This window comes from Balaenoptera physalus (genome assembly GCF_965194825.1).
Source record: "Balaenoptera physalus genome assembly, chromosome: Y".
In the NCBI taxonomy this organism is placed as follows: Eukaryota; Metazoa; Chordata; class Mammalia; order Artiodactyla; family Balaenopteridae; genus Balaenoptera; species Balaenoptera physalus.
Genome location: NC_138904.1, coordinates 15,636,638 through 15,647,728, shown reverse-complemented (window position 1 = coordinate 15,647,728; position 11,091 = coordinate 15,636,638). Strand labels below are relative to the sequence as shown.

Genomic DNA, 11,091 nt, shown 5'->3' with positions numbered 1-11,091 from the left:
AAAGCTGTGGTCAGAGAACCACCTGAAGAAGTCATGGCTGCTGCTGTGGTGCCTGCGGCTATACGCCTCACTTTTAAAATGCCGGTGCCACTGAATTGGAGTGGAATGAGCTGCCATGTATCCTGTGGGAAAAGGAGCATGGGAGAAGGGCCTAAATCATGTTTCAAGTTCACCTCACCCCATCTGCCCTCCCCCCCAATCCAGGGAGCTGTCTCTTGCCAGTGACGTTAATGAGATACTCCTTAACAACCACTTCATTCTGGAAATAGCGGTTGTTCCCGAAAAACAACATGATCTTGCAGCAATCACTGGGATATCTGAGTTCTTCCACCTGATAGGATAAAGAGGAGGAGGAGGGTGAAATCTGTCTGCAGTAGACCTGCTCTTTCCTGCTTTCCGGGATAAATCATTTCCCCTCTCCTCCCCAGCCTCAGCCTCCCCAGCCTGACCTTCAAGTTGGTCATGTAGCTAAGCATGTCTTTATCTAGGTCACTCATCGTGGCCGACATCTGGGGGTGGTTCACAAACTGCTTTACGTCAAGGAGCCTCTAGATGCCGGAGGTGAAAGGCCTACGAGCACAGAGCGAGCCTGGAGAGCAGCCTGGGAGTGTCTGATCTCAACTCCCCACTAGTATCTAGTCCTATTCCTTCAATACAGACTGCATGAAGGCACAATGAGCCCCTCGGGGTGTGCATACCTGTGCACGAAAACAGGGAGCCTCCGTTTCTGAGAGGGAGGCCCTGACCTCCATCTGGACAGAACAAGCTTATATCTGCACAGCAAACACTCCTGGCTCTAACTAGGATGAGCATTCATAACTCCCCACTCTCACCCCCATTTCCCTTGATGGTTATTCCAAGGAGAACCTGTGCGCAAGACAACTCTCTTGTCTCAAGAGGCCCTGGTACTAATGACAATACCTTTTTGGACCTCTGCAACTAAAGCCCTAGTCTTGTTTCCTGCTATGCAGAAAATCAGCATGCCCCCACAATTTCAGGATCACATTTCCATGAGTGTGCCCACAATGCAAAATCCAATGGATACATTTTGGTACCCAAACGGCCCTCTATGTTAGGTACCTCTTGCTGTAGCCCAGCCACCACGTGGTCTCTCAACTACAAAATTAAGGATACAACTTTGACCCAGAAGCCAGGGATGCTCTGGATGATGGTGCTTCTGTTTTCTAGATAGGTCTTCTGCCTCCAAAGTGTTCTGCGCTTGAGACGAGCGCAGGCTCGTGTGCATTGCCTATTCACAGGCTCCATCCGTAACTGCACGGCCTCCAGCACCTCCAGCGGGGAGGGGGCGCTCTTCGGGGACGGCCCTGGCTCTTCCTGCTCCTCCTCCTGGGGCTTCTCCTCCCGCTCTTCCGCCACCACGTGCTCCCGCTCCTCCCGCTCTTCCTGCCCCTCCTCCTGGGGCTTCTCCTGCGGCTCTTCCACGAGCATCTGCTCCTCCTGCTGTTCCTGCTCCTCCTCCTCCTCCGCCACCACCTCCACCTCTTCCATGATGTCCTCCACAGGCAGCCAAAACACCTCCCCGATCCGCGTCACCTCTCCCTCCAACAGGGCCGTGCCTTGCTGCACCACCTCCCCGCTGAAGATGGCGGCCTCCTCGCCGCACCCATCAGCTAGTGCCGGCACCCTACCCACCTGCCGCAGCACACCTGGGGACCCGCGGGCCCCTGCTTCCTGAGGACCCCCTCCCACACCTAGGGTGACCCAGGGTCCCTGGGCAGTGCCGCCTTCCCCGGGCCCCGCCTTACTGCCCATGTGGACCTGGCTCTGAGCTGGGGCAGTGGTGAAAGTGGGGCAGTTGGAAACTCAGTACGTGGGCGGCAGAGAACGCAGCACCAGCGACCGCAGTCACGCTTCGCTGCGCACTGTATCGCTCCCTGAATCGGACCGCTCCTTGAATCGCACCGCTCCCTCTGCGGTGAAGAGGCTTGAAACGCATGCGCAGGAGCTTTTTATACCAGGCACGCGTGACCAGGCGGCGGGAAGGAGCTGCAAGCCACGCCCAGGCCGCTCGTCCCCATCACGACCAATCGGGGCGAGGACAGTGGGCGTCACCCTCGTGTCCGGCAAACCCACCTCTTTGCTAAAGTTGATTTCCTTTGCTCAACAGCAGAAAAGCTATGGAGTGAAGAGCTCCGTCTGAGTGTCTGTCTCCTCCCGGCCTTTCTGTGTGGATGTGTGTGTGGATGTGTGTGTGTGTGTGTGTGTGTGTGTGTGTGTGTGTGTGTCTGGTCCCTCCCTCCGTGGCCCACTCTCCTGGGATCTCTGTCCCCTCTGGATACTTAAAGCCTCACAGAAAGAAAGGTATCTTGCCCGGAACCAAATGACCTCTCCTACTCTCTACGACTGGCACACATGGGTGCTCGGACTTTCTGCATCCACACGTTTGCATACTGCCTTTTGGATGTTTGAGTGGCGGTGAACATTTGCCATTCCTCTAGCCAACATAAGGTGACAGGCGTCCCTCCCGCAATGGACACTGACATTGCACAAGACGAAGGGGACTTGGCCATCCTGTCTTTTCAGAGATGGACAGAGGGACGACACTGGGGGAACACTCACAACATTGTTTGGACACCAACACAGTGAGGTGCTGAGGACTGCACCCAGTCAAGTGCCACTACACTCGCACGCAAACCTTCACCACTGCCGACTCGAGGAATTGAAGTCTGCCTACCCCAAGGATGCCCTTTGAAAGTGGTTCTGCTCTTGTCCACCTTCCAAATGAGATCACATCCCAGCCCAGCCCTTTGCCCCAGGCTTGTGGGACAGGGGAGCAGGGGTAGAATCAAGCTAAGCCATCAGGTCCATAATCCTGAGCCACAAAAGTTGTCAGAAAATAAAAGAGTGATGCTTTAAACTATCAGAAAAAGTGTGAGGCAGTCGGTTATACCTCGGTGTGGGTCGGTCTGCCAAGCCTTACCAAAAAAAAGGCAAGGTGTTTCTCAAGGGCCTACACAGGGGTGGGGGGAAAGGTTGCCCGTGCACTGGAGAAGGAGATAAAGGTGGCTGTAGCTGGGATGGGAGTGGGGCTGTGGGGGGGGGGGGTCTTTCCTCTTCTGGGCCTGGACATCGGGCCCTTTATGATTCTCATGTACTTTGCAACCTCCCTGTCCTTCCACAGGTGCTTTATTCCTCCCTCTAGTCTCAGCCCCTGGTCGAGGTTGCTGGCGAGTGATGCCACTTACACTTTGCTCCAGGGGTGGTATCTCTGGGCTGGATTCCCTGGCTTGGGGGCTTCAACTGGCCCACGGTTTATATATGTTCTATAAGCTGTTTAAGCTTTTCCATGTCCCCGCGTCCATCCAACGTCCATGCATGCATGACAGTAGTCGTGCCTATCCCTGAGCATGGACATGCACACATGTACACACACACACACACACACACACACACACACACACGGGCATGTACCTATGCAGAACTCCACATGTACGTGTCTCCACGAGAGAGGATTTTGGTCAGCACCCCCTTGTTTACTGTCCCAGTTGTTTTCTGTCCCCCGCCTCCCCTCTGTGGACCAAGCCCATGTGCACATTTAGCTCCACGGGTCGTTCTTGGAACGATACAAACACCTGGGATTGCCCTGCCTATGGGACGGTGTGGTTGAAAGTGGGCGCAGTGGGAGGCTGAGTCACGTGCACCTGTGTTCTGTTTCCTCCTGGTTGCCTTCGACAGGTTGACCGTGGGGAGCACGCAGGCTCGATTCCATTCCCCGTGCCCCTGTCTGTGGCACCATACAGGAAGACAAGGTGCTAGGGGCCCAGCCGACTTGGGACACGCTTTCCTCTTCCTGCAGCTCTCAGGTTCGTTCGAGTGTCCCCGGGCCGTCTTCTTAGAGAGGTGCTCCCGGGCTCCCTTTGCTCTGTAGGTGTTGGCCCTGAGCTGGTTTCTCTTTCCCCCTCAGGCAGCTGTGGGAGGCCACTGGGAACCAGGTCGTGGCTACGTGTGTGCTACAATGTCCTGAAGAAAGTGCAGATGGATCCAGCACTTGGGTGAAGGAATTAGGCTCTGAAGGTGAGGCTGAAAAGAGGAGGTGGGCTCCCTTCCCGTCTGCCCTACTGTTTACTACTAAACACGCACAGAGCCCCCACCCTGATGGCCACCCTGGGAATCTTGCCTGCCCCGGGGGCCACAGTCAACCCGTCCCTGGTGCAGAAAGCGGCACCCTCTTCATTCGCCGGGAGGCCCTCTGACCACTCGGGGCCTCACTGACTTCCTCAAGGACAAGGCTACCTTTCCGTTCCTCTCGGTAGCTCCTCTGTGTTGGCCGAGCCTACCGCTCAGCTGTCCCCGGCAGCTTACACACCCCGCGGTCCGCAGACCCCCTGGTAACGGGTTGGCCAGGTGACACCGAAGAGCCTGACTTAGAAGCCGGGGGCCCTGTCAGTGTCACCTGGGGCAGACCTCCTTCAGGTTCTGTGTGATACACAGGGAGGATGTGCCCCCAGCGGCACCGGGCAGAGACGTGCCAGGAGAGAAGGGCATAGGGACCGGAGGATGTGATCGCTTTAGACAGGCAGGGAGGCGGGATATCTGACAGAGGGGCTCCCGGCCACAGTCAGAGAAAGAGACACAAGCTCACGCGCGGAAAGGGCAGAGCCCGCAACACGGGCAGGGCTGAGCTTAGAAGCTGCCTCGCGAGGGACAAGGACACCAAGACCCTGGCCGACTTCAACACATAAACCGTCTTCACAGAGACTGAGCCTGCGTGCTCCCTCCTGAGTGGATGAGGCAGATCCCCGCTGGACAAGAAGTCATACTTCTCAGGGCCCCGATGCCCCGATACGCCAAGGGACGATGCGGTGAGGGACAGCATGGAGGATGTGGGCCCTCCACCTTGAACGACACCTACAGGGGAAGCCCTGTGTACCGTGCCCCAGCGGGGCTGACAGGTTTCCACCCTCAAAGCCGAAGCTTTGTACCCCAGGGTGAATCTCAGTGAGGCGCATCCACTGGGTTGGACCACGAGGCCCCGGCGGCGGGCACCCGGGGCCCCAGCGGGCAGTGTAAGCCTTCCTTCCCCACCGGAGGAGGGCCTGACCATTTCCCCCACATCATGCCCGGGCAGGCGGGCCGCACCTGAACCCAGCCATGGCGCCTTACGCGTGGGTGGCCCAGGACAAGCTGTGCGAGGACGCTGTCCAACCTTCCCTCCAGCCTTTCATCCTTGCCAGGCCCCTCCCAGCAGCGCTGACCAGGGCAAGAGGGCTCAAGGGACTTGGCCCCGGCTGAGGGTCGGAGGTCCCCCGCTGCCCTGTGTCCCGCGTTCAGCCGCAGGGCCACTGCACGTAGTTTCCCTTTGCCTCCACAGTAGGGAACCCTAGGCACCGGAGTGTGGGAGCCACGAGGAGGCTCCCTTCCAGCTTAAGGATCACGGAGCTGAGGAGGGACAGAGTTCCTGTCTGTCTGTCTGTCTGTCTGTCTCTCTGCCTGAGAGAGGGGACAGCAGCCAGAGCGGGGCAGGCCTTCCTCTCTAGGCCACGGCTGTGTGCCACCCTAGAAGTGTACACCACGGCCCTCAGGGCTTCAGATCGCCAAGGCTGATGCACGGCAGGTCGCAGCCAGTGCAGCTGGGAAGCGAGGACGAGGGAGGATTCCTGAACCCGCCCTGGTGCTGCAACCCTCCTCGGCCTTGAAACAGCTGCGGGGGTGCAGTGGGCACCCACGTGTTCTCAGGAGTCCAAACAGGCAAAGGAAATTCAGCGTGGTATCTCAGGGACAGAGGTGCTCCCCTTGGAACCAAAGTGCAGGCAACGGGGAGGGAGCGCGGGGGCCCACGCTCCACCCTCCCAAGCCCAGCTGCCGCAGAGTCGGTCCCGGACCTTGTGCGCTGGACCAGAGGCGTGCCTGGAACGCAGCTGTCCGCTCAGGAAGGAGCACTCCCGGTGCCCGCCATCCCTTCCCCTCACCCGCCCCGGGCCACCCCCCATGCCCCACCCTGAAACGGATCCCCGGGCCTCCCGGCCCGAGATCTGTCTGCTCCAGGCCTTTCTCTTTCCGGGGCCCTGGTGCACAGTAAGCTGAGGGCAGCCTGCCACATAGTAAGTGATTACTTGTGTGCTTCTTCAATAGCATGTTTTTATGTAAGACTGGAAACGCATACTCCATGTTTTAGACAACTGTCACTGTTAATTTCCTGTAGGAAATATTATTGTTTAATTTTATAAACTTTTTCTATATGTGTATATTAATTCTTTCAAGACTAAAATATCATGCTTTCTTAGGAATTTCGTTTTTGCAAAATTATTTCTTTTCTAATATAGGAATCATGGAATATTTCTGATTTTTCAACTACATCAGTACTTAGTTTTAAAAATATAAAGAATTAAATGTTTTCATTAATTTTAAAGTCCTTTTTTTAACTTTCTATGAATATTATATTTTTGCACCTGTTTAATTTGAAATAGTTAGGCGTTTTCTTTTCCAAAATGATATTAAAATAGTATTCATAGGATGTTTCTTATTTATGAAATATCTACTTAGATTTTGTAGGGCCTTAATCTCTGTAATGTTGTTTTGATATTCTTTTTGTCATCGTCCTAATAGATTAGCACTGACTGACCAAGCCACTGACTTACAAAAGGGTGTGTACTGCTATAATTATTATTGAAGAGAGCGGCAGTGTGTTTGGCTGTCTTAGGACACTAGAGGACTTGGGCTTTTCCACCCAAAGCATGCATTCCTGGGTTAGGGGATGCCCTGCTGTTGCTGAAGTGGATAATATCCATGAGAAGTGGGAGCTCACAATGGTAGCCAGTGCTTTCAGACTGGTGAGGCCTGTCTGTCTCCAGCTGCCATTCCCAGAAATTGGTCTGCATATAACCGCACTGCCTGGGCTCACTGGTTTCTGTGAAATTAAAGGTAGAATTTACATTCAAGTCACCATCTTAAATTCTTACTTAATACTAGATTTTGAAGTGGGCAGTGAGAGAAATAGGGAGACTTTAAATAGGTACATAAGCAAATGAGTATTATTACCAAATAGATTCTTCTTGCAGGGACCCCACAAGTAAAACCACCAGTGTTAGACCACAAAGACTTCATTTCTAAAGGGAAAATAAAATAAAAAAAGGTTTAATGTATGGTGGACTCTGACGAGCAAGGATTGTATAATTAGAAGAACATGAATCATATGAGTTGCCTAATTTGTTGGGATACAACTAAATCTCTGTTCAGTTTGGATATACAAGTATAACCAATGTGAGATAAACCAGAAGTTAGTAACATAGTTTTTGAAGAATCATTTTATAATTAAAGATATGTTGGTTTTTTCCCCCACAGAGCAATAACTCACTTTCTTATATTTATGATTTATGGATGGGTTGGACTACACTTTTATGTATGGAAAGAGTTATAGTTTCTGTCAATTAGAATTTGAAAGAAAAAAAAAGAGCTGCTCACCACATTTGTATCAGAGTGTTTGTCTTGTGTAATGAAGCACACAACAGAACCGCCCCTGTCAGGGGAGAGGTGGGCACAGCTTGAAGTGCCCATCACTTGCATCTGTAATATTTCTGGATTTTCATCTGTCTCTCCTAGAAAAAACAGTTGGAAAACAAAAAGCTCAAGACATAAGACAGTATAAGACATAAGTCAGTATAAGACATAGCTTATACTGAAACACCAACTGGGGAGATAAGACCACAATCTCTATCTATCATCGCTTTATTTCTAAGTTTTTATGCTAAGATGTTCCATTTATTTTATCATTGTCATCATTATCAACTTATTCCACTTATCTATTCCAATCTCTTCGCTCATTTTTCAAATGCCACTCTTCATAATTAACAAGGCCAATCTCACTCGTAAAATCAGAAATTTCAAGTCCAGTTTCATTTTCTTAAAGAGAACAAATGAAACAAAACAAAAACATCTTTGTTCTAAAGATACAAAAGAGTTTGGTAGCATATTTTTTCTACCTTGTTTATGAAAGTTGATTCTCCACACAATTACCTCCCTTGTATTGGCTTTCATTTGTTAAATTCAATGGAGACATCATAAAAACTGTCATTTTATGCAACAAAAACAATTTCAGATTTGGATAAAATCTTAAAAGTAGCAATGCAGACAATCATGATTAGAATTCTTCCTTGAATTTCAACATCAAAAATATGGACCCTCTAATAAATGCACAGGAGTGAGATCGCTGGATCATATGGTAACTCTATTTTTAGTTTTTTTTGGTTTCTTAGTTTTAGTTTGAGTTTTTTAAGGGACCTCCATACTGTTCTCCATAGTGGCTGCACCAGTTTACATTCCCACCAACAGTGTAGGAGAGTTCCATTTTCTCCACATCCTCACTAATATTTGTTACTTGTATTCTTTTTCATGATAGTTATTTTGACAGGTGTGAGGTGATATCTCATTTTGATTTGGATTTGGATGTCTCTGAAGATTTTTGATGAATAAAAGAAAGCAAAGAAAAACAAACATATCAGTGGCTACCAGAGGAAGAGGGGTAGAAGGAGGGCAAAAGGGATAAGTGAGTTCAACTGCATGGTGGTGGGTGGAAACTAAATTTGTCGTGTTAAGCAGTGGTAGTGTATACAGAAGTAGAAATAAAATGTTGATAGCTGAAACTTATATACTGTTAAAAATCAATGTAACCTCAGTTTATATATATATATATATATATATATATATATATATATGTTTATATATATATATATATATATATATATATATATATATATATATATATATATATATATAAAACACCCCCTCTATCTTGTTTTAAAATTACTGCCCTAACAAGTAAAATAACTACTAACCTGGCTTAAGCATCCGTGGCCCAGACAGCCAGCATTCTGAGCTATTCAGGTTCTTCAGATGGACCGTGGGTGCTAAAAGCTGAATGGGAGTCTGCACCTCTTGAAGGAGCAGCAATGCTAGATCATTTCTTGCTGCCCCACTCACCAACTGGAATCTTTCATGCAGTAGAATGGTAGATACCTTAACTCTCAGAGGTGCCCCAGGGTGCCTCAGGCCCAGTATTACAGCAGTGCCTTCAGGATTCCTATGTGTGTAGTTAGAGAACAATTAGAATAGATTCACTACGAAATTTGAGTCCTTAAAAGATACCACATTAGCTATTCCCATGTATTTCTTTAGCCATGTGGTCAGAGTTCCTACTTCACCTCAAGGAAAATCAAGTCTATGAATGGAGTCTGAGATCACAGACAATGAGATTACGGAAGAATTAACTAACAGAGATACCAATCAGCCAAACACAGAGCCAAATGTCTCGCTTACCCTGAAGCAAAGATGCTATGTGTTTAAGAGAGATGGTTCAGGCATAATATGAAGTTCACTTATCCAAAGAAGACTTCGGCAAAGTAATTTGGAGATACTAGATTATAGTGTATTGGAAATTGCATGACGCCAATTTACATGTTCCTGACGCAGCGGGCAGCAGTGAGTACCCAAGAGCTGCTAACAATGGAACCACTGCAAATTTGACTACCACAGCTGATGATCATGGCCTGCCAAGGCATGGCATATCTCAGAGAAATCCGATCTGCCAAAGCTGAGGAAAAAACAGTAAAAGCAAACTTAGCAGGATTCTCATGTAGAGCCCATCTATAAAAGTTTTTCACCTCTCACTACTCTGCTAAGCATATCTATTATTAAAATTGACTTGAAAACACAAAATCTGCATTTTTGTGTCCATGGTACCTCTGTAAAGAATTCTCCCCTTATTATTGTCTCTCCAAGTGCATAATTTCTTTACGGTCCAGTTTAAATTTCCTTTAGTCATTATATTGGAAACTATTCCACCTCTCTCTCCCATTGTCATCCTTACGTAACTGTTAGCTTAAATCGTTACAACAGTATAAGACAATAACATAGAAGGCAATAAAAGACAATAATTTAACTTGAAAATGTTAGAGAAATAAAAATTTTAGTTTAAGTGAACTGGAGGGTTGAGCTTACTACATTTAAAATTTTAGTGATATAGCAAATAGACACACTAATTTGAACATTCAGGTTTGAAGCTCAGCAAATAGTTTATGTTAAAAAAATTTAGAGTGCCTCAAAAAGTGTGAGTTGAAGCAATGAAATTTTATATACATAAACACCCATACAGACACATATATACATATATACACACATATATACACACGTGTGTGTGTTTGTCTATGAGTGTGTGTATAAAATGGTAGAAATAACCTACCTATAAAAAGTAGTAAGGGAAGAGTACACATGAACATAGAAACTGGAATTTTCATTGAAGTATAGTCTTTGAGGTCTCTGAGTGAAAAAAACTTTGAAGAATTTGACCAAAAACTGAGATGACCTCATTCATGTTTTAAAAGCATAATTCACTGTGGATATGGCAATATGAGCCATGGTAAATAGATTTAAGTGAGCATGTAATGTGTAGGAATATGATTCAATCAAAATAAATTTGTAAGGATAGAAGAGTAACGTGAAATAGCTGCTGATGAGTGTAATTCATTTCGTAATAGTCAAGGAAAGGAGAAAGACAATCATTAAAATATAACATAGTTGGGTACACAGTAACCTACAGAAATCATCACATATTACTTGTCAACAAAACAAAATACATATTTAACTTAAAATTCTACAATTACTTTTATAAGGCAATATGTGGTAGTAAAGAACTTTGTGTTAGAAAAATAAGAAATTTGAGTGTCTGTGCTAGCGCCATTCCTCTTTTGTCTTTATGAACATGGTCAGTCCAATGTACTTCTCTGGGTTTCAGAATAATACATTAAGATGAATAGAATGATTGTGTCATCTATATCATATGGGGATATTAAGAAAGTTGAATAATACAACAAGGATGAAATGCATTTGTAAGCCTAAGAAAAATGATTCCTATTGCCTGCCTGGTATAAATACTCATGCATTTATCAGGAAAAGCGTTTTCTCCCCTCCTCCTTTTCTGCTTTCATTATCCTCTTCTCTTTCTTTCCTTCTCATACATCCCTCATTACCATTTGCTTGGGCCTTACTCAGAGGCTGTGGCAGAGAGATGAAGTGTGGCCGGACAGAAGCAGGAGTGGAGGTAAAAGCTGAGGCATTTGCAGAGGTAGAGACTGAAAG

General features: G+C 47.6%; 3 protein-coding genes across 16 annotated transcripts in view; 1 reads left to right on the top strand and 2 right to left on the bottom strand.

The window, feature by feature from the left end:
- The window catches only part of LOC309653378 (testis-specific Y-encoded protein 10-like), a gene marked incomplete at its 3' end in the record, with an annotated part of 2,035 nt that extends 1,295 nt beyond the window's left edge, over positions 1–740 (bottom strand). The window contains exons 1-3 of the mRNA XM_082448005.1: positions 450–740; positions 220–331; positions 6–122 (exon numbers count right to left, since the gene is read on the bottom strand). Coding sequence (XP_082304131.1) covers positions 6–122; positions 220–331; positions 450–509 — 289 coding nt within the window. The 5' untranslated portion in view covers positions 510–740. The remainder of the gene's footprint in view (positions 1–5; positions 123–219; positions 332–449) is intronic.
- LOC309653338 (prostate-specific antigen-like) overlaps positions 1–11,091 on the top strand; it is a 49,741-nt gene that overhangs the window by 5,843 nt on the left and 32,807 nt on the right. The window lies entirely within an intron of this gene.
- Positions 1–11,091, bottom strand: part of LOC309653332 (testis-specific Y-encoded protein 10-like) — a 55,255-nt gene that overhangs the window by 42,315 nt on the left and 1,849 nt on the right. For 4 of the 12 annotated variants that reach the window (XR_014259094.1, XR_014259095.1, XR_014259096.1 and 1 more), the window contains exons 3-8: positions 9,412–9,547; positions 8,793–9,037; positions 7,423–7,556; positions 7,000–7,067; positions 6,767–6,868; positions 3,663–4,041 (exon numbers count right to left, since the gene is read on the bottom strand). Coding sequence is in view for 2 of the 12 variants with exons in the window: in XM_082447940.1 (XP_082304066.1) it covers positions 6,767–6,868; positions 7,423–7,556; positions 8,793–9,037; positions 9,412–9,547 (617 nt within the window). In the remaining 10 variants the exon portion in view is untranslated. Of the gene's footprint in view, positions 1–2,094; positions 2,137–3,662; positions 4,042–6,766; positions 6,869–6,999; positions 7,068–7,422; positions 7,557–8,792; positions 9,038–9,411; positions 9,548–11,091 lie in introns of all 12 variants that reach the window. The other 8 variants (XM_082447940.1, XM_082447941.1, XR_014259093.1 and 5 more) reach the window with 7 other exon arrangements.